The 25498-nt window shown below is 50.3% G+C and overlaps 10 protein-coding genes across 10 annotated transcripts; 6 read left to right on the top strand and 4 right to left on the bottom strand.

Annotated features, from left to right (window-relative positions):
- Positions 1-56: 56 nt before the first annotated feature.
- Positions 57-1969, bottom strand: MSM1 (methionyl-tRNA synthetase; the record flags this gene model as incomplete). Its single annotated transcript, XM_064807466.1, has 2 exons — positions 57-1826; positions 1952-1969. 2 exons carry the CDS (start codon positions 1967-1969, stop codon positions 57-59), a joined length of 1788 nt encoding a protein of 595 aa, XP_064654480.1.
- A 652-nt stretch (positions 1970-2621) lies between these two features.
- On the bottom strand, positions 2622-3992 carry LYS1 (Saccharopine dehydrogenase; the record flags this gene model as incomplete). Its single annotated transcript, XM_064807467.1, has 5 exons — positions 2622-3113; positions 3161-3415; positions 3469-3590; positions 3654-3672; positions 3726-3992. The coding sequence occupies 5 exons, from the start codon at positions 3990-3992 to the stop codon at positions 2622-2624; spliced, it is 1155 nt and encodes a 384-aa protein (XP_064654481.1).
- Positions 3993-5868: 1876 nt separating this feature from the next.
- On the top strand, positions 5869-8608 carry LTR77_010245 (uncharacterized protein; the record flags this gene model as incomplete). Its single annotated transcript, XM_064807468.1, has 5 exons — positions 5869-6623; positions 6672-7283; positions 7339-7393; positions 7506-8297; positions 8354-8608. 5 exons carry the CDS (start codon positions 5869-5871, stop codon positions 8606-8608), a joined length of 2469 nt encoding a protein of 822 aa, XP_064654482.1.
- A 464-nt stretch (positions 8609-9072) lies between these two features.
- LTR77_010246 (uncharacterized protein) lies at positions 9073-10617 on the bottom strand (the record flags this gene model as incomplete). Its single annotated transcript, XM_064807469.1, has 4 exons — positions 9073-9707; positions 9765-9935; positions 9986-10506; positions 10562-10617. The coding sequence occupies 4 exons, from the start codon at positions 10615-10617 to the stop codon at positions 9073-9075; spliced, it is 1383 nt and encodes a 460-aa protein (XP_064654483.1).
- Positions 10618-11205: 588 nt separating this feature from the next.
- LTR77_010247 (uncharacterized protein) lies at positions 11206-11739 on the top strand (the record flags this gene model as incomplete). The annotated part of the gene is made up of 2 exons (XM_064807470.1): positions 11206-11277; positions 11395-11739. 2 exons carry the CDS (start codon positions 11206-11208, stop codon positions 11737-11739), a joined length of 417 nt encoding a protein of 138 aa, XP_064654484.1.
- Positions 11740-11783: 44 nt separating this feature from the next.
- On the top strand, positions 11784-13108 carry LTR77_010248 (uncharacterized protein; the record flags this gene model as incomplete). Its single annotated transcript, XM_064807471.1, has 4 exons — positions 11784-11931; positions 11986-12560; positions 12612-12660; positions 12717-13108. The coding sequence occupies 4 exons, from the start codon at positions 11784-11786 to the stop codon at positions 13106-13108; spliced, it is 1164 nt and encodes a 387-aa protein (XP_064654485.1).
- Positions 13109-13572: 464 nt separating this feature from the next.
- LTR77_010249 (uncharacterized protein) lies at positions 13573-15946 on the top strand (the record flags this gene model as incomplete). Its single annotated transcript, XM_064807472.1, has 5 exons — positions 13573-14035; positions 14088-14282; positions 14364-14737; positions 14794-15328; positions 15843-15946. 5 exons carry the CDS (start codon positions 13573-13575, stop codon positions 15944-15946), a joined length of 1671 nt encoding a protein of 556 aa, XP_064654486.1.
- A 105-nt stretch (positions 15947-16051) lies between these two features.
- LTR77_010250 (uncharacterized protein) lies at positions 16052-17294 on the top strand (the record flags this gene model as incomplete). Its single annotated transcript, XM_064807473.1, has 5 exons — positions 16052-16143; positions 16205-16283; positions 16319-16591; positions 16655-17065; positions 17145-17294. The coding sequence occupies 5 exons, from the start codon at positions 16052-16054 to the stop codon at positions 17292-17294; spliced, it is 1005 nt and encodes a 334-aa protein (XP_064654487.1).
- Positions 17295-17393: 99 nt separating this feature from the next.
- On the top strand, positions 17394-18173 carry LTR77_010251 (uncharacterized protein; the record flags this gene model as incomplete). The annotated part of the gene is made up of 3 exons (XM_064807474.1): positions 17394-17628; positions 17682-17858; positions 17929-18173. The coding sequence occupies 3 exons, from the start codon at positions 17394-17396 to the stop codon at positions 18171-18173; spliced, it is 657 nt and encodes a 218-aa protein (XP_064654488.1).
- A 488-nt stretch (positions 18174-18661) lies between these two features.
- CSH3 lies at positions 18662-19389 on the bottom strand (the record flags this gene model as incomplete). Its single annotated transcript, XM_064807475.1, has 2 exons — positions 18662-19290; positions 19341-19389. 2 exons carry the CDS (start codon positions 19387-19389, stop codon positions 18662-18664), a joined length of 678 nt encoding a protein of 225 aa, XP_064654489.1.
- Positions 19390-25498: the final 6109 nt, after the last annotated feature.

Below are 25498 nucleotides of genomic sequence, written 5' to 3' on the forward strand. Positions count from 1 at the left end.
ATTGACAACGAGACAAAGATGCAAGCGGGATGAAGTGAACATATATCAAGACATCCTCACCACTGATTAATCAACATCGGAAACAGCTGCCCATCTCCCCTCTTCCCCAGATCCTTCATCGAGACCCCATACCCATCATCCTTCCCGACAGCACACCACTCCCAATTCCTCCTCTCCTCCACCACCCCAAGCATATCTAGCAACTCCTTCGCCTTGACCGGCATGAACGGCTGCAGCATGATGCCTACCATCCTCAGCGTTTCTCCAGTCACGAAGACGATACGGTGGGCATCTCGGTCCAGCTGTTCGATCCTCTTCTTGTTCGCAGAGAGACTCTGCTCCTCGGCTTGCCGCATCTTGACCAACGACCAAGGCGCGGCATGCTGGACGTAGGCGTTTGCGGTGTAGATGGAGTCCATGATGCGCTGGAGGGCTTTATTCGGTAGAAGGTCGTCCATGAGGTTGTTGGCTTCAGTGGGAAGAACTTGGAGATGATTGTAGGTGTCGCGGCCGAGTGTATCAGTCTCATTGAGGAAATGGGCCGGATCCAGGTGTGGCCGCGCGAAAGACTCCACTGCGCGACGGAGGTTCCAGCCCCTGCCTTTTAGGACTCGGCTGGTGAGGTTGCCAATACCGCCCTGCAAGCCTTTCTTATATTTCTCGACAATGTGGATATTGTCGTAGTCAGCGTCGTCGGTTATGCCGCCGTCGTGGACAAGGTACCATCGCATGACGTCGGTTCCAAAGCGCTCGAGGGCGAAGATTGGGTTGACGACATTGCCGACGCTCTTGGACATCTTCTGCTTACCTAGCGTCCAATGCGCGGTGGTGAGGACCTGCTTGGGCAAAGGCAGGTCGAGCGCCATGAGGAAGGCCGGCCAGTAGATGCAGTGGAAGCGAATGATGTCCTTGCCGACAACGTGTACATCGGCGGGCCAACCGCTGGCCGCCTCTGATCCTGGTGTGAATGGGTAGCCGACGCCCGTGGCGTAGTTCAATAACGCATCCAACCACACGTACATCGTCTGAGATGGGTCCGTAGGCACTCGCACGCCCCAGGTAAGACGCTCAACGGGCCGTGAAATCGACAGATCCTCAAGCCCGTCGCTGACCTGCCGCACGATCTCATTCATCCTCGTCTGTGGTACGATGAACTTTGGATTCTGCTTGTAGAACTCCAGTAGGTCTTCTCGAAATGCGCTCAGCCGGAAGTGATAATTCCTCTCGCTCGTCCACTCCACCTCCTTGCCTGTCTCGATGCTTGCCATAATCTTCCTCCCCGTAGGCGGGTCAACAATCAGCTGCACCTGGCCTTGCGGGTAGAATGTTTCATCCGACACGCTATACCACCCCTCATGCTTGCTCTCGTAGATGTATCCCCTCTGCTCCAGCATCTGCCACGCATATTCAACAGCCTCCTTGTGCTTCTTGTCCGAAGTCCGCATGAAGATGTCATTGCTGATATCAATGCTCCCTGCTAGCTCCTTGAACACTTCCGCGCCTTTGTCGCAGAACTCTTGCGGCTCCACGCCCGCTTTCGCGGCTGCCCGTTGGACTTTCATCCCGTGCTCGTCTGTGCCGGTGAGGAGGATGGCTTTGCGGTTCTTCATTTGCTGCCATCGCTTGAGGACATCCGTGAGGATCATGGTATACATGTGGCCGACATGAGGCGCCGCATTGACGTAAAAGATGGGCGTGGTGACATAGTATGGCTTGTTCTGTTCAGCCGGTGTCAAGCTTGACGTTGCCAGCGGTCGGTATTGAGGTTGACGCTGCTGGCAGCTGTGGCAGATCCATTGGGGTCGCCATTGTCGCGCTATGAGCGACTGTAGAGGTGTGAGGCCTCCTGTGAGAGGCGATACGCGTGCGCGCATTGGAGAGGTTTAGAAGTTGAGGTGGAAGCAACCTCCTTCCTAGTTAGGTCTTCGTTGGTCCAAGTGCCTTGACTTACTCGAGCACGATCACCCATTGGAAGATGATGACTTGCTTTCGGCACGACACATCATCTTGAGATCGAAGAGCTCTCGGCACTGGGAATTTGTACAAGCTACATGACAATGGACCGCCTCCCAGCAGAACTCCGCCTTCAAGTCCTCAGCTACGTGCCAGTCTCCGACCTTTGGCGGAACGTCTACAACATCAACCACCAATACCGCAACCACGCAGAAGAAATCGCCAGCAAGCAGCATGTCCCCAACTTCAGCATAGGTCTCAACTTCACAATTGGTTCTGGCTCATCCCATCGCTGGTACGATGTCCGCGGGACGGTGACAACATCCTTCCGGTACATCAACAAGCTTAATCCACAGTACGCTCTATTCGAGATAACGGAGGTGCTGCCCGTTAAAAGTCAAGGCAGAGTGGCAGAGAAGTGGAAGCAGCTCAGCGCGATAGGGTTTGGGCCGGAGCAGGAGTGGCGAGTCACATTTCAAGGGAATGGGCTGTTGATTAAGATGCCGAATCTGGTGTTAAGCGCGAGTGATGGCATTTGGTGCGACTGGCGGGAGATGCTTTCGAGGTATATCAGGCGAGTACCCGAGGCGTGGGAGGGAGTAGCGAGGCCGCCGATGTGATTAATCGTGCTTTCATTCATTCGTGTTTAGCTACGTAAACGCCGCAAGCTACGACTGGCTTGCGATCAACTCGGCGTGACCGTCTACGGCACCCTCTGGCAGCGAAGCGCACTTCTCCTTGAACAGCTTCTCCGCCTGCTGCCATACCCGCACATTCTTCCAGTCCTTGAGCTGCAGCAGGCTCGGGAGGAGCGCAGCGCTGAACGCTTCCGAGGCTTCTCGCGGTAACAGCGACGGGAGATGATCTATGCTGATAACGCACAATGGCAAGTCATTCGATCCGGAGAGGAGCTTGACCGGGACGGTGGGCTTGTCGAAGGTGGTGTTGATCTTATAGATCGGGATCGGGTTGTGAGGGTTGGTGGTGTCGCAGGAGACATCGCAGACAACGGCCAGCTTGCGGCTCGATGATGAGAGTGACTTATGATCGATGAACGGCGGGATCTTGGCGGATAGGTAGATGCAGTTGACGAAGACGTCCGACTCGATGATCTCCTGGTATGGTCCGGGCTTGGCCGAAGTTTCTGGGAGGTCCCATTTCTGCCAATGTCAGCGATTTCGAACTTGAAGAGACGAGATGTACGTACCAGAATGTCGCTGAGACCAGCCTTAGTGCAAAGGTCGACAGCACCTCTTCCGCACCGTCCTAGCGCTCCGATGACAAGAACTCGCGGCAGGTGACCACCCGCCGCCTTTCCCTTTTCGACAGCCTTCTTCACTTCCTCGACAAGCAGATCTTCGTTCTCGTATGGCGTTACGCCAGGCATGTCATCATCCTTGCCTTGCGTGAGCTGCCACGACCATGCCATGAGCGCTAACGCTGCACCCGCGAACCCTGCATGCTGTTCGTTGGGTCAGTTTACGTTGTGACTTAGCGCATGTATACAGGACTCACGTAGCCGAAAGCTGCAACTCGCCTGCCTTGCTCATCTTCAAGGAACTCCAGGTCGAGCAGAGTGCCCTTACCGCGAGGGAAGCGGCCCAGAACTTGCTGCCAGCCTCCTTGTCCTTTATAGCCTATCAATCGTCAATACTAGGTTTCACACATACATTCTACTTGCTGAGATGGCGAATACTGACAGTGCGCAAATTGAACGTGCTGCATCAAACGTCAGTCCTCAAATCTCTGCAGGCCAATGCTCTGCCACTTACTGTGTGCTTGAGCGGGAAGTCCTCCTCCGGCAGCTCCTTCAAACCAACGATGATGTGCTCACTTGGCGCATCTATCCAGGAGCCTGTTGGCACCAGACTAGCTCCGGTGCCTTCATACTCAGCATCGTCGAATATGCTCAATTTCGAACGCTCAACGTTGACAGTGTAGCCCGCATCGACCAATTGCTTTGCAATTGATGGCGTGACTGCGGAGCGATGTTCCAGTGGCTTAGTCTCCGCGCGGACGTGCAGAGTTGTGGAAGTCATTGCGAATGGTAGAAGAGATCGAGGAGAACAGATGAATCTGGATGTGTCACGTCGAGAAAATGTATAGAGCTGCGGGACCTTGCAGTAGCGGCGGAAGCTAGTCGGAACGTACCGCAGATTGAAACGACTTCACCGCGCTCCTCCTCACTTCAACAAAGACAAAGACATCTGACTGTCACCGCGTCGCATCTGCAGGCTCTGAAAGACTACTGGTATGAGCAACCTCCGCACTGTGTCCATACTTGTGCAGCTTGCCGACATGGCTGCTGCCCTCGTCTGGACCCGGACAGCGGCCAGAGACCATGGCCTTTTCTCTTCTCAAGGATCGCCGCCTCTCTTGCAATGCCGGTATTGGACGACATGGGAATTCTGTCAGCCGCGGCATGCCGCCTCCGGAATAGCATGGACTGCTACATGAGCTTTACCCGTAGGTACCGACGAGCTACTAGTCTACTCGCCACACCTCTTCTTCGATGGCGCAGCTTTCGAGTCAGGGAAGCGACAAGCTCATCTCTATACCTGCATAATGAAGCCTCGATTCCCACTGCGGAGAGAAATCCAGAGGACGCAGGTATCGTGCTTCTACCTCTCGCTTCACCCCTCTCTCTTTTCCGGGAGGAATAACGCAGAAAGAGACACAGACTTCGCCTTCAACACCTACAAAGGAAGGTCAAAGGAACTTGGTAGGTACCTTGGAGAACGGCGCCGGCGTGGCCCTCAATCCCATCGTCACGCTATCTGCTCGTCTCCATGCACCCCTTCACGCCGCCTCCGCAGCAAAGTTTCCTTGACCAAGGCGGAAAGGCGATGCATCCGGCTTTCGTTCAATCTCTTTGTGTGGAGTTGCTACTTTGACAACGAGAGTTCTATCCGGCTAGCCAGGTCTATGAGCAAGGTAAAGGCGACAACCATTTCCGGCCGGCTAATCCAACAACAAAGAACAGCCCTTTCATTCACCCACCTATGTCTCAACTATATCTCGACGACATGGAACCCATCTCGAGATCTTCGGTCCGGACCACAATCGTGCAACACCACTTCTCCCTTATACTTCAACGTTTCGACAGCCTCCAATACTCGCTAAACCAACATCACCACCACCGACACCACCACACGTCGACATGTCTTGGAGCTGCTGCAGCTGTGACGCCACTAACTCTCGTGGCATTGTCGCGACATGGTGTAACGCGTGTGGTCATGACACCAGGGGATGCAGGGACTGCTTCGCTTACAGGAGGACATTCATCGCTCCCATCCTTCACAACAAGCAGAAGAGTGTGATGGGTTTGCCGTTGAGTTGGGTAAGGTAGAGGTAGCTCCCGTAGTGTGGTATATTGTACTTCTATGATAGCGGATCCGTTCAATTTCAGCACTTGTATATGTCATTATTCCACGCCTGCGAGATGATACATTTTGAAGATCAAGTCTCAAGTGCGTCACGTGACAAATCGATACGCGGGATCTTGCAGTAGCGGCGGGCACTGGTCCCGAGATATGGCGAATGGAACTGACTTCACCTCACCCCCATAAAGACATCTGATCGTCGGCGCTTCGTATCTGCAGTCCTCCGAGCGACACTCGTCTCATCTACCCCTGCAGTTTGCCGGCATGTCGGCTTCCACGCGCAACGATGCCGCCAGCTGTAGAGCACGCGTCTGGACCGGCACAGCATCCGCCGATGAGCGGCCTCACTATGATCACAAGGTCTGGAGACTCTCGCAAGGACGGTAGAGCACAACCGTAAACTTCTTAGCGAGCACGTTCGCTTTCTTCTGCCATATCTTGGATCGCAGCGTGGGCTTCAGTCGGGATAAACCCGAGAGTCATAGCAAACGGCCCTTTGCAAACGAAGCCTTCTGCATGTCTGCGGCCAAATATGACTGTGGATCACTTGTGGTTCCTCTTCAACACCCCAGGACGCCCTTTCGATGAATGCAGCCGGATGCGCGTCGCGGCCAAGGGCGAAGCAGATCTCTGCGATGGTCGAGACTTGTACATCGACACAAGCTCATCCGAACTACGGCTCTTCGACTCAGCAGACCCGCCTGTTCTTCGCCTTCTCGACCCACTGTATCTGGCTAAGGCTCCGGCCCTTCGCCTGGCTGACTGGAAAGCGCGGATCAAGCGTTTGCTGAGCGTGCGTACGCTTCCCCGGTTCCTCGACGTATCTGGTACCAGCATGAGCGTGGAGTTCGAATGGCTCGTGGCGAACACCCCCTGCATGACATGGCTGCAACTCCTGAGAGACAATTGGGACAGCACACATGCCAACGAACCCCGTTGGTCTGTTCCTCAGAACCACGACCTTGCCAAGGTTCTGTCTTCAAAGCTGGTCCGAGCGGACAACGGAACCTCCATGGCTCTCGGAGATCTTTACATCGGCACAAGCAGTATCCTCGACGAGCCTCTTTCGGCAAAGATGCTGCCTCTTCTCAGTGTGGAAGACCCTGGAGACAAGCGCTGGCACTCGCTTGAGAAGCTGGGACTGAGAGTCCTCCCTGATTTACACATGTACATGGATGTTCTGTTGCAGCTGAAGGACCAAGCAACTGTCGCTTTTGACAAAAGTGACATCCAGCGCATCTATTCGGCTATCACTGACCACTTGACCGATGAGCATGGTGTGGTCAGGTTAGTCGATCGCAAACCCCGGCGTCCACTTGAAGCTAATTGAAGCAGGGACGTCTTCGACAAAGAGCAGCTGGTGTACCTTCACTCCCCAAACCCAGCGAAGTGGGTGGGCCTTCGAAAGTGCAGATGGAGTGTCCCGTCTTGCTTGACAAGGCTCGTAGCCCTCCGTCACACCTACCCAGACCTTCGTACATTCTTTTGTACTGAGCTTGGCATTGGAGATGCGGACACTGGTGATGTCGTGACACATCTACTGGAGCTCAAGGGACGATTAGATCGCATTGAACTCGCCAAAGAACAACTCGTCCTCCTCAGTCGATTCATCGCTCTTAAGCACACTGGTCTCGGACGCACTTCAGAGCTCCTCAACGCAGAGATCTTGTCAGTACGCGAGGAAGCTGGGGCTCTTCGAGCGCCTGCCGACAGTGGCTGGTTCACCGCCGATCGGGCCAGAGTTGGGCAGTGCTTTCAAGGCCGGCTCTGGCTGCTTGACTTTGACATGGACCAGTTGGCGCTGCTGCAACCGCTGATCGCGCGAATGGGCCTGCAGAAGCACTCTCTTTCGGCACATGTCGTCGAGCGAACGGAGATTTCTGGTGCTTCTTCGTTCAACCCCGCCATTACCAACGAGCTTCGCTCCAAGGCTCCGTTCATCTCAAGGTACGCTCCCACTCTGCGTCTTCACATCGTCGCTAATTGCTGACCTTTCTACTAGGCTTGTGCCCGAGAACCACCGAGAGAGCTCGCTGGACAAGCTCGCCGTGATCGAGGTGTGGTGCTGCGACCAGCTTTTGCTGAAGCGCCACGTGGAAGTCTAACGGCGTGATTGTTGACGGCCAAGATGAGTCTGGCTTCGTCGTTGTGAATGACACTGACAACAAGGTATACCTGGCGAGCTCATCGATCGCCTGGAACTCCATCCCACACAAGCAGCTTGCCGAGCAGCTGGCCAGCGTCCACCGCATCGACCCGTCGAAAGAGATCTTCTTGCTCATGATCCTCGCCACCAATAGTATCGAAGCCATTGAAGACGCACTGGAGCGCGCGAACATCGGCATTCATCAACCTGGTTCAGTCACCTTTCCCGAAGACGAAGACGTAGCTGGAGACGTCTCTGGTCTTGGATCGAACGCTGTTACGATTTTGGGACAGCAGTCTGGTCAAGCTCCTCGCTTCACTGCACTTCCTTTTGGACAGAAACATGCTGGCTTTCTTGGTCCCCCTTCTTCAACAGCGTCAAGCATCGCCGGTTCAGTGGTGCGGCGTTCGAAGGCCGTGCCATCGCTTAGCCACTCCATCATCGACGTTGCGCGGATCGAGGCAGCAGCGACCGCCGCGCTCTTAGAAGACAAAACGCTTGTTTCAATCTCCAATCAACGTGAAGCGCAAATGCCCAAGCCCCCAGCGGCGTTGGAGGCAGACAATGCTGCGACCTCCTTTGGCGACGACAGCATTCAGCCTTCGACAGGAACTCCCTCTCGCGCCGCTGGAAGTACCTTCGACTTGTCTGGTATGGGAGCTGCGATTCAGTCTGCCGCGCACATGCAGAGCAACTCGCAATCGACCGGTGTGTCTTTGGCGCTCACGCAGTCGAGCCAATTCAGCGCTTTCTTATCTGCCACAGAGGCTCCAGAAGCATACCGTGATGAGGTCGGACATGGTGGTGAGCTCTTTGTAAGTCTTGGTCCTCTACTCTTCCCACAATCTGTCGTAACGCTGACATCCTGCAGATCTACAAGTTCCTGAAAGCCAAGTTCAATATCACCGACGACTGCTGGACAAGCCACCTACGTGAACTCGCGGGGTTGGAGCCCTTCCTCGGCGACGAAGGTGCATGCGCAGACTTCACCATCGACGACCAGGATATGGTCTTCCGCATCGCATTGTGGCTTACGCCGGAAGCAGTTGGTGGCGGTTTCAAAGGCAAAACCATCCACCTCGAAGTCAAGGCTACTGTCGTCGTTCCAAGGAGCCTTTCAGCATGAGCAACAGCCAGGTCAAGCATTTAAGTGGTTGAGGGGACCATGTCCTTGCATCGGCTCGAGATGCTGACATTACTTACAGGCACACCGGTGTCGCGGCAGCTCGAGTGACATATTCGTGATCCTGCGAGTGTATCACTTGACGAACCAGCCTCAGATCAGCGTTTACGTCGATCCAATCACACTCATGCTTGAACATTGAAGGCCTGCACTGCGAAGGGAGGGTACTATGTTGAGCCATCTTGAGGTCTTATGTCATGTCAGTGGTTGCGATCTGGCGCTTGGGATTTAGATGGAGCAGTGTCGGGACGAAGTTGCGAGTGAGGAGAGGGAGGTGGAGATAGAGGCGGATTGTCTAGAAGTATGAAGTTGGAAGGCGAATAGCCTGTTTAATGCACGTCGCTCTCGATCGACACCCGAACCGGAGCTCATACTCTTGCACAGTCAACATTCAGCACCTCAATATTTCACGCTGCAAATCCAAGTTTCTCGTTGGCGAGCTCCCGCATCTTCTTCTGGCCAGGAGTCAAGCCTGCCTCGTTCACGTCAAAAGCCTTCAAACCAATGGCGCGAAGACCATCTTCCGAAAGGACATTCTCTCGCTTCGCGCCGTTGTCCTCATGCTTGTCCTCCCACTCTCCATGCACATAGTTGATGAAGTCCTGCGGCGGCACGGCTTTCAGAAAGCTGTCTCTCATGTTCACAAGGTTCTCAAGGTTGTACGGACAAAGCGGAACACAGCCGTTATAGACCACCGATGAGTCTGTCGTGCCGGGATGGAACTTGTCGACTTCGTGGACTAGGTCACAATGCCAGAAGACGTAATCACCAGGTCTGACTGGAGGGATGCCAACCATGCTGGACTTCACGTCGAGATGAGGGTGGAGTTTCTCCGTGGGGTGGAATTGACAGTGACCAGGTGTTGCGCCGGGAAAGAGGGGGACGATGTCGTCGAACTCTTCATCCAGAATGAAGTATGGGCGGAGTAGCTGGTAAGCTGTGGACAGCTTGAGCTCTGGGATGAGTCTAAGGGTGCCTTCTCCTGTCCCAGTATGGGACAGACCCAGCCAACCTTGTAGTGGACGAAAGACAGAGTTCGGAGCTGACGATTTGTTAGCCTGTGAAGCTATGCGGGCAACCATTCGCGAGTAACACTCACCATCGTTGTCGTAAAGATTCGTTCTTGCATCGGAGCGATGGTCAGCGTTCCATGGGTCATAGTCTCCCCATCTTCCTTCGAAGATTTTCCGATAACATGCGTTGTATTCTGGATCTTCCCACCGCTCGATGGCCCCACTGTCTTGGTGCGCATTAAGCGTGTACTCAGCGTCTGAACGCTGTCAGCTATGAAAGCCATCAAGGAAGGGGACAGCCACTCACCTTTGGATGGATGACGAATGCGAAAGCGATCAGCATAAACCACTTGACTTGTGGTGTCGAAGAGCGTCTCTTCTGAGCCCAAGTGCCAAAGCTTGCTGACGGCCTCCATAGCCTTTAGGACCTGGGGATGGCTCCTGATCTGCACCTGCGCCGGAGTCCAGAACAGACTGAAGTTCTGTGGATCATGGGCTGGATAGCCTTGGATCTTGGGATGCTCTTTTGCGTAGTTTCTCAGATCGCTCTCCCACTTGCTCGCCTGCTCCTCGGGCACGACGTTGCGAATGATGAGACAGCCAGTCTGGCGGACAGTGTCTTGTAGACTCTCAGGGAGACCGCCATGGCCTTCAACGACACTGAACTCGACTTCTGGGATTGCGGACGGTCCCTGGCGTGTGATGCGGTCTGTTTCGCACTTGAGGGCTGATTTCAGACGCGCATAAGATTCAATGACTCTAGTGCGGTCGGACGGATTGATGAGAGATTGCTTCAACTTGCTGAACCTCTCTTCAAGCACTGGGCAGCTGGCAGAGACGTTAGTTGAGATTGCCTGTCGCAGAGGATCTGAAACACACTCACGGATACTGCGTTTGCAGTTGCGTCTGCGTAGCGGTCTCGGTCGTTGTAGCGCTCATCTTTGAAGCTCTTGAAATGCAAGTATATATGCGCACCCTGCGAGAGGGGAGGCCATCAATATGACTGCATCTGATCGTTTGATGCCGGATGACAGGGACCACCCGTGCAGCGTATGGGCTCCCAAGGCCCCCGAGGACCCCTCTGCTTTGGTCAATGTTCTACGTTTCCGGGTGCATTTACCTTATCACCGTTATCATTCGAGAAGGAGGTTGCCCGCGGGGCGATGGTAAACATGAGTCAGCCCTTGCCCGCCCCGCCAAGCCGAGTCGCCCGCGGGGCGATGAGACAACATGCACAAGCGTGCTATGCCTTCTCCTCTCCTCACCACCAACACACTCGGAAGAACCATGCCTATCTACGCTCTTAGACTTAGCTCGCCTTTCCAAGCTGGCACGAGCCGGCAACATACCATGTGGTTGACCATGCGAGCCATGACTCCTGTTGTCCTTTATCAGAGGACCTTATCAGAGGCTCTGCCTACGGATCGGTATAAGAAGTGACAATGTTGCTCCCAACTCGACGGAGCGAGGGTGACATTTTGCCTATTGGAGTCCTCGTCGCAAGACCGCTCAAGACTCGTCGCAAGTATGGCACCCAACAAACCAGCCATGTTCAAGGTCCTCACCCCTCGCTTGGTGCGGGTGTACCTGTTCGCCTCGGTGAGTCCAGCAAAGCAATATGACAGCAGACGTGAGCACAGCTAACACTATCCTAAAGATGGGCGCTATAGTAGGAGTGTCCTCTATACCATTAGAAGATCCTGCTGACGACACCAGAATTTCGGGTATGACAACAACTGGTGGTCTGGTGTGATCGCTCTCGACAGATTCGTCCAGGACTACGGCAAGTCTCACGGTCCAGGTGAGGCCAGAACTCTGCCATCGTCCTGGCTTTCGGCTGCGAGTGGGACTCCTCTGGTAGGCTGGATCCTGGGATGTGCTCTTGCGAGCTATCTCAATAGCCGATTTGGGCGCAAGAAGACGCTTGTCATTCTCTGCATCATCGCCCTTGTTGGCATGATCATTCAGTGTGCGGTCGCCAACTATTGGGCCCTTATGGTGGGACGACTCATCAACTCCTTTTCTATGGGCAAGCCAATTCAATCTCCTCAGCCCTACTGACTGTCTACTGACTACCTGCAGGCATTGAAGCGAACACCGTGCCAATGTACATGGCAGAGCTGGCGCCCCCGTCGATCCGCGGTGGACTTGTCAACTTTTACCAAAGTTGGATGATGGTCGGCGCTATTCTCGCTTGCTCAGTCGTCTATGGAGCGTTCTACAATGCCGCGGGAAAATGGATCTACCTGACCCGTTAGTGTTTTGACTCTATACGCATGAATTGGAAGTGTTGCTGATGTGTTGTAGCGATTGTGGTCCAAATCATCCCCCCAGTACTCCTGCTCATGGCCGTGTGGTTTATTCCGGAAAGCCCGCGCTGGCTCCTCTCGAAGAACAAAAAGGAGCAAGCTCTCAAAGCGCTTCTGTACATGCGCAAAGGAGCATCTAGCGAGGAGGAGACGGCTCAGGAGCTTGATCTTGTCGCCGCTGCCACAGAACAAGAAATTGAATTGCACCGTGCTTCGTCTTATCTGGACTGCTTCAGAGGTTCAAACTTCTACCGGACTTTGGTCGCTGTCGGAGTGCAGTGCCTACAACAAGCACAAGGGAATTCCTTCACTCAGGCGTATCTTGTAATCTTTCTTCAGCAGCTCGGAGTCAACGACCCGCTGCTCATAAAGATTGCTCATGCCTGCTGCTCCTTCGGCGGGACGGTGCTTGCTTTCTACCTCACAGACGAGCTTGGCAGAAGAAAGATGCTGATCGGCGGTGCATTCCTGATGGGCGCCACACTTTGGGTAACGAGTGGTCTGGCGGCGTGGACTCCTGGTGGCGTGCACGGCGCGAAAGCACAAACTGCCATAGCCATGATCTTGCTCAACGTAAGACAGAGCCTCCTAGTGCCATGAATAAATGACTGACTCTCGTTCAAGGCAGCAATCTCCACCGGGGCATGGGGTTCGTGTATGTGGACGGTAACGGGTATGCAACGGCCAAACTCCCGCTCGACACATTCGGTATCACTGACATCGTCGCAGTCGAAGTATCAACCCAGCAGCTTCGCGAGCGAACCATCGCACTCGCGACCATTTTCGGCTTCATCACCAGTCTGCTCATCACGTACATCAATCCTTACGTCCAGAACGAACCAGGCAATCTCGGCGCCAAGGTCGGCCTGATTTACGGAAGCATGTCGGTCATCGCCATCGCGTTCGTCTACTTCATCGTCCCGGAGATGAAGGGCCGCAGCCTCGAAGAGCTGGACGAGATGTTCCATTCTCGAGTGCCTGCTTGGCGTTCCAAGGCATTCGTCAGTGATGGGTTGGGAGCTCAAATTACAAGGGTGCAGAATGCCGACGCTTCCGTGATGGACACGAAAAGCAGCGACCACGAGTCGATTCAAGAGACACCGCACAGCAAAGGGTTGTGATCTGGCGGGAGGAGGGATTTGGATGAGAGGGTGATTGACCAACGCATCACGGACTTGTGACTGAGAAGACGCCGTTGGGAGAACATGATGATAGGGCGAGTATTGGCCAATGAACAGTGCTTGTTACAGTGATACTTGTTACAGTGATACCCTCCGTAGCAGAGGATATAAATCTCACCGGTGGTGCTTCGCTCTTGCTGCAGTCTTCCAATGTCTTGATCGAAATCTGCTTCTGCTAGTCCCGTGACCGGCCCACTGTGATCCCATGGGTTGCCCGCGGGGCCATGTTCGATCGTCTTGACTACTAATGTATCAGTGGAGACTGACAGTAAGACCCACCAAGCCTTATCGTTTTACATACCCAAACTCGCCGCAAACCCACAGCTCCGTGCTCTAGATATATAAACCACCGCTGGTAAAGCTATCATGCAAGATGCCGCTTCAATTCCTCCACCGTCACCACAATGACACCTGCTGTGCCTGTCGAAGGGTGGGAGAAGGCTGCAGCGGACGCGAGACAGCGTGTATACGACTCCATACCGGCAGCCTGGCGACTCCCTGCGCATCTGTTAGAGAAAGCATCTTCGAGCGCTCTGAAGCCAAGCGACTGCGAAGGCAACGATATCGGCATCCTCAGCGAGAAGGATATCTCCATCACAACCCTCTTGGATGTCAATGAGCTGCTAACAGCGCTAGCACAGGGCGTATGGACCGCACTCGAAGTCACCACAGCAATCTGCAAACGAGCGGCGATAGCCCACCAGTGCACATCTTGCCTCACCTGCTTCTTCCCGCAAGAAGCGCTGGACCGCGCGGGAGAGCTCGATCGATACCTCAAGACTGAAGGCAAGGTGGTGGGCCCTTTGCATGGTCTGCCGGTATCGTTCAAGGACTTGTACGGCATCAAGGGCAAGCCGTCATCAATAGGTAAGGCTCCCTCCACGGCATCATCGATCGAGGCATAACAGATCTCTCGTAGGGCTCGTGTCTTGGCTTGGAAACATCGTGGCCGATGACTCCTTGTGCGCGAAAGCGACTGTGGAAGCTGGAGGCATTCTGTTTGCAAAGACTGGTACTTCCCAGGCGTGCCTAATGGTGGAAAGTATCAACAACATCTTCGGGGCGATTCGTAACCCGCATAACCCAGCACTAAGCGCAGGCGGGTCAAGCGGAGGTGAGCCAAAGTACTCCAATCGACAATCTCAAAGCAGGTGCGCACGTACGAAAGTGACGTACTGACAGAGCCTTCATGCAGGGGAAGCTGCCTTGATCGCGGCCAAGGGTAGCATTGTGGGCTTCGGTACGGACGGCGGGGGCAGCATTCGCTTCCCGGCCATGTTTTGTGGGCTGTGGGGACTGAAGTGCTCGAAAGGAAGACTCCCAGGAAAGGGCCTGGCAAGTACTTATGATGGCAGTGAGTCGGTGAACGCAGGGCTGGGGCCGATGAGCCAGAGCGTGTCGGGTCTTGAAGTCATGCTCCAAACACAGTTAGACGCTGAACCATGGCTACGCGATCCAGGCTGTATTCCCATGCCGTGGAAGGAGCACGAGGCTGTGCAGAATTCTCGTAAGTTGAGAGTGGGAATAATTCTCGACGACGGGGTTGTCGAACCCGTTGCGCCAGTGATGGTCAGTTCAGCTCTCTACGCTTATCCACCCAAGGAGACATTGTTAACGATATGTAGAGATCCATGCAAACTGTCATGACGAAGCTTGCCGAAGCTGGACATGAGCTGATCGAGCTTCCGGTGCAACTGACGAAGGATCTACACCGCCGTGGCACGGCATCTGCAATGAAGTCCAACGTACAAAATGGAGGCCGCTCGGTCATGAAGCATATTGAGGCCTCCGGAGAGCCCGTCGTACCTAGGACGGCTGTCGGCTCCGCCCAGTCACTGTTAACGTCCGAGGAAATCTTCGCCAACCACATGGACCGCGCGAAGATAGCCGGAGAGTATGCTGAAATATGGCAGACTTTCCAGCTTGATGCTATCTTGGCTCCGGCGGTCGCGCATCCAGCTCCTCCACATGGCCAGTATATCAGCAACTCGTACGCGACGATGTACAACATGCTGGATTATGTCGCAGGCAGTATCCCAGTGACGACGGTCCAAGAGACGGACATGCCCGGTTCGGCTTGGTTGCAAAAGGAGCCATATCCTCGTATAGAGCCAGTGCGCTTTCCGTACGACCTAGGAGATGAAGAGATGAAGAAGCTGTGTAAGTCTTGCTGCTATTTCGCCTGGTAGCACATACTGACCAAGGAGAGTCGTAGTCGTTAGCCCGGCCGCGTTCCAGGACGCTCCAGTGGGAGTTCAAATTGTGTGTCAACGCTTGAGGGAAGAGAAGTGCATTGGTATCCTGAAGGAGGTTGAAGTATTGCTTAGAGACATGGAGTCGTCGTGAAGCCCCAATACCGGTGTCTTTTCGTTCGCGGCCCATTCCTCATGAGCTCTCTGCTTCTGCCCTATGTTGTCATTTGAAAACAGCAGGCGTGTGTAGATTTGTACTATGGTCGCGGGTCTCCCAAGCAGGCTTACTCCGTTTAATTGATGTTGCAGTCGCGTGCATAACACCTGCCTTCTATCGGTCGCTTCTTACCTTGCGTAGTCTCATGAGCATACATGTCTCACCGTGCACACGGAGTGAACTTGTCTGGTGTCAAGGTAGAGAAACAAGGTAGTAGCGTCAAGAGAGACCAGAGAATGATGGAATAAGCAGTCTTAACACCTAGTTACCTGTCGATGGAACTTAAGGACCATCAGAGGCGACGACGAGGGCGCGAGGCGAGATTACGACAGCGGGAAAAAGAGTAACGAGTCATGTCTGCAAATCTGATGGGACGACATGGCATACCACTCGCATTGTGAACACGAAAGCACAAAGATGGTGCTTTTGCGAAGACATTGACGTCGTGGGCATGGTGCAGGAACCTTTACAGTCATGGACGGACATGCGACTCTGAGAGAGAGCTCGCGCCCCGAAGGGCCACGTACAGTCTCAGCCCGGCCATACAGATCCAAGAAACGACGCCCGTAAGTCTCATAAAACGACCAAGCAAACGTTATACTGACAAGTACATGAAGGTGTGACCAGTGTCGGCGTCGCCGAGTTGGCTGTTTCGTCGGTCCAGACGACACGGATTGTACACTATGTCATCACAGAGGAACAAAATGTACGTTCTCGGCAGGGCCGCCGCTCAAAAAGCAGACCCCCAAGGCAGCGCAAACGAACACCACGCCTCTATCGCAGCCCGTGGATGACCAAGAGAGAGGCATTGAGCCACCAACAGGCGGCGCCAGCCGAGACTCTGCGCCCACGACCGTCCAGCGCGACCGCACGTTCCTGTACACCGGCGCGAGCAGCGACCAGGACGTCTATCTGCTCCGTCATCTACCTTACGATGATCGAGATCTCTACGGGCATGAGGACTGGACGGTGTGGCGAGCACTCGCGAGCGACACACATCCCGCCTACTTTACAGTAAGAGACCCAATGCGTGCCCTGGGCGATTTGTCGCACCTCTGTTGATTGCGACGCATCCAGTCGTACCCCAACAGACTCTTGGATGCTCGTGACGACATATACGAACTGGACGAGGTCCGCAGTATCGTTTCGCCACACGAGGACGAATTACTCCGTCTCTACTACACTCATTTCCATCCAAGTCTTCCGATCTTAGAGAGCAGGGAAACGTTTACTCGTCAGGTGGCCGCCAGAAATGTACCAGCTTCGCTGCTTGCGGCGGTGTACGCTGCCGCGCTTGACTTCTGGGACGGCGAGGATGCAGTACTCACGGGCATGGGCAGGCTCCGCTGCAGTGTCTTCGAGTCGACTCTGCGAGAAGCGAGGACGCCGTCGCTCCGGACAGTGCAAGCCCTGTTGATCTACTTACAGCTTGCTCCCGAGCACGTCAGAGAGCCCAACCACCCTGGGTTCTGGCCGTTGACCGCACAGGTACGTTTTCCGAGCGAGCTGGCCCGATTCTGGACGGTCTCCGTGACTGATAAGGCTGTCCATACTGATATTGGGGTAGCTCGTAGGCATCGCTCAAGAAATAGGTCTGCACGCTGACCCCCAACACTGGAAGGTCCAGCCTGCAGAGCGCAAGCTTCGCCGGATCCTGTGGTGGAGCGTCTACATGCAGGACAAGTGGTGCGTCGCCCACCACCTAGATATGAAGTAGGCTAATGCGAACAGGCTGGCGCAGTGGTACGGTCGCCCGAGCCACATAGCGGACGCTCAATATGATGTCGAGCCGCTACAGTGCTCAGACTTCGGCGATATGCGCGGGGAAGTGGAAGCAGGCCTTAGAACTGCGATTGAAGCCTTCGTCACCCTGGCGCGGTTGACGCCCGTGTTGTCCAATACCCTGGATCGACTTTACACCGTCCGCGCCAGCCCTTGCATGATGTCCGCGGAGAGTGCTTTGATGCATGCGAGCCGCTGTCAAGAGCAGCTGAACACGTGGCTTGCTGAAGTGCCGCTGTCGCTGCGTCGACCTGGAGCGATGATCAACAGTGGGTCTCACCGTCTGCGTAGGTAGTCGCCGGTACATGCTGACGTGGTACAGACTACCAGGCCGCTCTGGCCTACTACGGCATCGCGGTCTCCATCCAGCGAGCCGTTTTCGCCTGTGTCGGGGGTACAACGCACTACGATCGAGAGCGGGAGCTGCACCTGTACAGAGAGGTCTTCAGCCTTCTCGAGAGCTTGCTGCAAGAGGAGCTCACAGGGCTCTGGCTGAGCTGTAAGTCCTCAATCTCTGTGAAAGTTTCTGCGTGCAACATGGTCGCTGATCTGCAACAACTCCGCCGCAGACTGCAAAGCCAACCTAGGCATCATCGGAAGCTTCTTCATCGTCGCTCTGCTTTCCTCGACCGACGACCAGGTCTACAGCGCCCGTTATGATATCCTGAGGCAGTATTGTCAGTTCCTCGGCCGTCTGGATGGGAGATACGCTTTCGGTGGCCTGCCCAAGCTCCGCTTCAACCTGCTGCTTCAGCGACTGCCGCAGCAGCGCATAGCGTCGGGCCGCTCTATCAGCGATCGAGAGGGTGGATGACCGAAAGGTGGTGGTGATGGACAGCCAAATGCAGGACTTGAAGGCAAGGTGTTGCGGCTCTACGTCAGCTTGGTCAAGAGTACTGCCGGTCGTCAGCCAGGTCAAAGCATGTGAGCTTCCGATGATTCTATCCAGTGACGTTTGCCGGCCGGCGATGCTGGCATGAAATGCGGGCACACCAATGGTACGCTGGCTCGTCAGACAACTGCTTGGTACTGCGAGTGTGGCACCTGGCAACGCAAACTCAGGTTCGGAGACCAAATTGGTCTTAATGATGAAGAGAGCGCGCTTTGTTGGGCATTGCCATGACTAGGACTAAAGAACGATGCGGATTTGCTTGAGTTTGAGGCAACATATCTATGGCATGCATCCTTTTGGTGCATCATAAAGATTAGCAGCGAGAGCAAGATACGGGCTGAAGAGGTATGATACACATCTCACCAAATAGGTAAAAGCCAACATGATACGATTTAAAGAGGCCACCCACCTCACTGCTTCTTCTTACTGCCGCCGCCACTCCCACCACTACTCTTCTCCTTCTTCTTCTCGTCCCTCGCCTTGTCCAACTCCTCAATCTCCTCCGCCTCCTTCCGCTGCGCATACCACTGCCCAGCCTGCAACACCAGAATCCCCACCAACACCAGCGCCAAGATCGTATTACTCGCGCTCAACACCCTCAAACTATCCTCCCTCCCAATAAACTCCCCCTCACTGCCCTCCACCCCCTTCTCCGACGTCATCTCCCCCGCTGTCCCCGGCGCGCCCCCATACGCACCCAGCGTCACCGTCCGCATGCCCTTGACGATATTCGCAATATACACCGTGACGCCAATCATATACAGCACCAAGCTCGCTCCATCAAAGAGCATATTCGCTTCACTCGGCTTGTAGAGCTTCATCATGAGCCCCAGCAAGCCCGTGCCGATGATGATGTGCAGCATGCGGGAGATGAGCGGCGGAGCGGCGTGCAGGAATTTGAGGTGGTTTTCTTGCGCGTCGAAGAATGGGTTGCGCGGGTCCGCGGTGGGGTTGGCGAGGTCGGTGGGCGGGTTGGTCCAGAGGACGTAGTAGTCGTAGGGGAAGGAGGCGAAGAGGACGCCGAGGAAGAAGCAGACGGCTGTTCCTGTGTTAGTATGCTGTGTCGTTAGGAGGAGGGGGTGGACGTACGGCCTATGATGAGGAACGTCGCAAAGGGACTGATGCCTTTGAGCGCCATGGTGGGGTAGTGGTGTGGTGGTGAGTGGCGTTGTCGCCTATGTATAGTCTTCCTGGTATTTCAAGGGCTGCTCATAGAGGTGGTGGAGAGCAAGCAAAGCGACGTCGTTCTCGCAGATGCCCAGGCGCAAGTGGAGTTGGACTCGAGTCTGATCCTTCATGATCCTCACTGCCAAGGCCGGAGCACACATCGTGGAGAATTTGCTGTGCAAGAAGACAGATTTGCTACATTCGGCCACAGATCGTAGAATAATAGGGCATCCCGTCCGCTCTGCCGTACTCAAGCTGCGAATCGGATGATTAGTACTACGGTGGGTGACCACGTGGGAATACCGTCTGCTGAATGTTTTGCCTTTCTTTTGCTCTTTTTGTCTAATGTTCTTTTGCTCCGACGATGGCAATATGGTCTATATACACGTATGCTTTTGCTTTAGAATCCGTAGTTATATATAGATCGCCGTTTCCGTCTTACCGAAGTTACTATATATATTGTCTTTTACAAGCTAAGGATAACTATCTCTTGTCCCATTTTCCTATATACGTATTTTCGGCGGTAAGTAATAATACTTCTATTAATAAAGATAAGACTACGGAATAATCGAGGTTACTATAAGACTACGTAGATATTCTATACGAGGGTCCTAAGGAGAATAAGTATATTAAAAGAATAGTTAAAAACCTACGCGCTAAGCTCGGTAATTAAGCCCTATATTCTTAAATCTATATATAAGTACAAGTAAGTATAGTGTAAGATACTTGATTAAGCTTACTATTTTATAAGAATAGGACTAGTTATATAGTAGATAAAGTAAATAACTAGGATAACCCCCTTTAATACTCCCCTTTATCCCTAATTAAGTATTATAGTAAACCTTCTAGGTAGCGGTCCTTAAGAGTAGAGGATTTAAGCGTATTGGTAATACTACTTATACTTAGTCCCTCTCCTTCTAAGATTATAGACCCTTCTAAGTAAGTCCCTTAAATAAGGGCTCTTACTACTCTCTTAAGGCGGTAAACCTTATTTTCTATAGTAACTACCTCGTCGCGGTAGCGTTAGTTTATAATCCTAGCTTTATATAGCTCGTTTAAGAGCTTTACGTTAATATTAATAATCTTCGAATCTAGATACCTATATATCTATATCGCTTTACGGTATCTTTTGTAAATAGCGTTTTAAGTATAGTTCTCCTAAGTATCTAGTTTAGATACTTTACTCCTTAGGAGAGATCTAAAAGGCTAGTAGTTATTTAACCCTATTTCTTCTACTAACTATCCGTAGTAGGCCTTTCCCTTCTCTATTAGCTACTAGTTATCGAAGAGGCGTAGTTTCTAGTCGTTTATCTCTTCGTACTTAGTCTAGATAATAAGCTAAATTATCTCTTATTAGTCCTTATCTAGGTATTAGAGATAGCGCGGGATATCTACGTACGGGAAAGATATCCTCTCTACTAGTATCTTCTAGTACTATAGCGAGAAGTCTATAGGTCTAGGTATACTATAGATATTCCTAAATTCGAAACAATTCTTATCTAGGATCTACTTCTTAGTAGAAGGTAGAAGTAGCGTCTTATATCCTAGAACTAGGTTAGAGACTACTATAACTACCTAGTATCTATAGCAAATATAGTAGTAATCTATTACAATCCTATAAGGTAGTCTTATATAATTAAGGTTAATTGTACTTCTTTAGAGAGTTAGGTAATAAGTAAATAAAGGTAAGGATACTAACTTAAGCCTAATTAGTTATAGACCTTTTAGTAAGATTATAATCTAAGTTAAATATAAGAATATTAGAGATATTCTTAGTTCCTATATACCTATCTATATTCTACTTGCTTCTATAGTCGCGTTAAGCGCTTACTACTTAATAGTTTATCGAGCGTTAAGTACTCGCTACTTAAAAGTAAGCGAGTATTAAGTACTCTAAGCTTAGACTCTCTCTACCTAATTAGCTTATATACTACTTCTAGTAGTAAAGTCCTATAACTTCTCTATTATATTCGTAATATCGAGCTACTTAAAGAAAGTCTTAGAGACCTTACTATATATAGCGCTTCCCTTCTTCTAGAAGTAGTATATTTAAGCTCGTTCTTATAATAGGAAAGTACTATAGATAGTATCCTAGTAGTACTCTATAGAAAGTATTAGTTTTATACTAGAGCGTATATAGTATAAGCTTCTTAGCCTAAAGAGATAGTTTTAAGATATCTCTACTCGTCTATCCTATATTAGTAGCTTCTAATCTCTTAGACCTATCGCTTCTTATATAGAATTTACTAAAGATACTACTAAAACCGTTTCTATTAGTATTCTTATAAGGACTATTAGTAATACCTTTACCGCTAGATTAGCTCTAAATACCTTTAGATATCTCTTAGCCTTTGTATTATTAAGAGTAATATAAATACTTACTAGCTTAGCTTCTATCTACTATTAGCGTATATATATCTCTTTAATAATATATTATATCTTAGCGTCTATTAATTCCTACTCGGGGCTTCTATTCTCTAAGGTATTTATCTTAGTATCCGGTATAAGCCCTCTAGGTCTCGCGTTATTTATAGCGATCGAACTTAATATCTCGGGAGAACGACGTATATATAGAAGTTTAGTATAGTTTAGTATTTAATAAGTTTAATAAAGGAAGAAGAAAACTTCTAGCCTAAGTCTAAAGAAAAGAGAGTAGACGCTAGAGTAGTATAGGCCTAGCCCGAGCCTTATTGTTATAATCCTATAAAGTAGTCTTACGTAATTAAGGTTAATCGTACTTCTTTAAAGAGTTAGGTAACGATTAAATAAAGGTAAGGATACTAACTTAAGTCTAATTAGTTATAGACCTTTTAGTAAGATTGTAATATAAGTTAAATATAAGAATATTAGAGATATTCTTAGTTCCTATATACCCGCCTATATTCTACTCGCTTAAGTAGCTACGGCGAGTACTCGTTACTCGACGGTCGTCGAGCGTCGAGTACTTACTACTCGATAGCGAGCGAGTATCGAGTACTCTAAGCTTAGGCTCCTCTAGCCTAATTAGCTTACGTACTCCTTCTAATAGTAAAATCCCGTAACTTCTCTACCGTGTTTATAACACTAGCTCCCTCCTTAGGTTCCTATCCTTAGGAATCCCGTAACTCTAATTTCTATACAAATAATCGTAAGTTCCTCTATATTCTTCGTTATCCGTAATAGCTTCTTCCAAAACTAAAAACAAACTCCGTCGTATAAACCGGATCCTTTAAAACTCTTTCTCTACTCTCGATCCTTACGACCTCTATCGTCGCTATAACCGTAACTACCTCTTTATTGCGGATTTCTTAATTATATCCTACGCTTAGTATACCCGGATAGGGAAACCTTACGTAACTTCCTTAGTCGCGCGTCTCGACGCCGTAGCCGATAACCTCGCGAGTAAGATCTTAGCGGATAAAGAGAATACTTTAAAGATAATAGACGAGCTCTTGTCGCTACTTGATAAAATCTAGAGGGTAAAGGCGCGTATAGCGTAGAATAAAGCTATCTAGGAACAAAATAACCGGTAGCTAGATAAGTAGGTACGGTATATAGTTAAAAATACGCCCGAGAAGGAGAACGACGGCTTTTCTAAGGCTATCCGTCTCGGTACTTAGTTGGAGGTAGTTAGTACTCCGGATCCCTTCGCTTGGGATTTTGTACCTACCGTGGATTCGAGTTCTCCTCGTAAGGTCCCTAGTAGTTTAGGTTAAGGTACGTTACCCTTTATAAAACTCCCTAAGCTTCTATTAATATCCTATTAGATTCCTTCGTAGCTCTTAAGTATTATCCGAACCTAGATACCCTTTCTATTTTACGAGGTATTCGTTTCCTCGTTTCCCGACGATCCTCTTAACCTCGAATTCGTCCTCCTCTTAAGGTTCGAAGTAGAACGTTATCTATAGCGGTATACTACTATCCGCTAGTTCTAATATAGAGATATAGAATACTAGATAGATCCTCGCGTCTAGTAGAAGATCGAGTCGGTAGTTCGTTAGTCCTCTAACTTCCGAAATTAAAAATAGTCTAACTTTTATATAATCTAGTTTCTTCGTGTTTCTCCTAGTCTTTAAATTTTTTGTAAGGAGGAAGACCTTATCCCCCCTCTTAAGTTAAGGTGCCGTTTTTAATATATTGCTTCGCAAAGTTAATAATCGCGTCTATTAAGCTAAGATAGCGCTTATAGCTATTTTGTATAACTCTTTAAGGCTTAATGCCTTAACTATCGCTTTATCCGTTCGGGGTCCTTCTTAGGCTTCTATAAATAGGTTCGGATCTCTTCCGAAGTTATTATAGAATAGTGTTATTTGTATTGTTTCTAATATATTATTGTTAAGTACAATCTACGCTATAGGTAGTAGTATAACCTAGTTGTCTTGTATATAATCGACGTAGTATCTTAGATATATCTCTAGCGACTAATTTGATCTCTTAGTCTATCTATCTATTTGTAGGTAAAAAGCCGTCGATAGCTTATATCGTATCCCTATTACTATAACTAGGGTTTTCTAGTAGTTTGATATAAAGAGCTTATCTCTATCCGTAATAAACGTTATTGGTATTCTATAGTATCGTATTAGTCTATCTAGAACTAGGTGTCCGAGTTATTCTACTATAATAGTTTCGTTATAGGGTATAAAGTGTAAGTACTTAGTTAGCCTATTAACTATAACTAGAATCGAGTCGTAGCTACTCCCTATTACTAGTTCTTGTAATCTTAGTAGCTTGACGATAAAGTCTATCGTAACTTCGTCCTATAGTCTCGCTAGTAGTTCTCTAAACTAGAGGTTCCCGTACTTAGCGTGTCGTACGGCCTTATTCTTATTATACTATTAGCATTTCTTAATGTATATAGTAACCTTCTATCTTATCCCTAGGAATATAAAGTTCCTTCGGATATATTCCGTTATTCTTGCAATTCCGGAATATCCTATCGTAGGTCCGTTATAGTAATCCCGAATATATTCCTATTCCTTATCTAAGGGAACCTTAAGCTTCCCGTACTATATTAGAAACTCCTCGTTATTGTCTCTTAACACTCGTATTACTAAGTTAAACTCTTACGGGTTTGTACTTAGCGATCCGTCCTAATTAACCTTTAGTATACGGTATTGCTACTACTTATATCCCTCTATATAGTCGCTTCGTCTACTTAGCGCGTTAGCGCGTCTATTTTCTCGTCCGGGAGTATATACGATTTCGAATTAATATTCTCCGAGTAGCTCTAACTATCTAGCTTGTTATCTCGTAAGGACCTTCGTTATCGTAAAGTACGTTAGGTTCTTATAGTCGGAATAGATCGTTAGTCCTATAGCTCCTTCGTAGTATACTCTCTAGTATCGTAATACCGTAACGATTGCTAGTAGTTCCTTATCGTAGATTTCGTAGTTCTATTTAGTAGGTATTATCTTCCTTAAGAAGTATACGATTAGGTACCGAGTCCCGTCGAACTCTTGTATAAGGTATACCCCTATCGCTAGATCGGAGGCGTCGGTTTCGACTTGTATCGGTTTCGTCGAGTTAAATATACGTAGCGTTAGTACTTCGCTATATACTTCCTTAAGCCTTTCGAAGGCTCTTTACTAATCCGTATTCTATTTGAATATCGTTTCTTTACGTATAAGGTTTATAAGTAGTATTGCTAGTTTCGAGTAGTCCTTTATAAACTTTCGATTATAGTTTGTAAGTCCGAGGAACGCTTATATGTTCTTAATATTCTTAGGTACTAGCTATTCCTTAATCGACGTCGTCTTCTCCGGATTAATCTTGATTCCGTCGGTTCTAATAATAAATCCGAGAAAGCTAACTTCCTTTCTAAAGAACTTATACTTCTCTAGTATAGTCTTAAAGGTAGTCTTACTTAGTCGTTCGAGTATAGTAGCTACGTCCTTAACGTACTATTCTCTAGATCCCTTAGTAAAGATAAGTATATCGTCGATATATACGATAACGGTAATATCGATAAGGTCGCTTAAGACATTATTAATTATTCTTTAATATATCGCTAGAGTATTCGTAAGTCCTATTAGTATAACTAAGAATTCGTAGAGTCCGTTTCGCGTACGGAAGGCTATCTTCTATTCCTCTCCTTCCTTTAT

The sequence above is a fragment of the Saxophila tyrrhenica genome (assembly GCF_035928015.1).
Source record: "Saxophila tyrrhenica strain CCFEE 5935 chromosome Unknown scaffold_21, whole genome shotgun sequence".
NCBI classification, from domain to species: domain Eukaryota; kingdom Fungi; phylum Ascomycota; class Dothideomycetes; order Mycosphaerellales; family Extremaceae; genus Saxophila; species Saxophila tyrrhenica.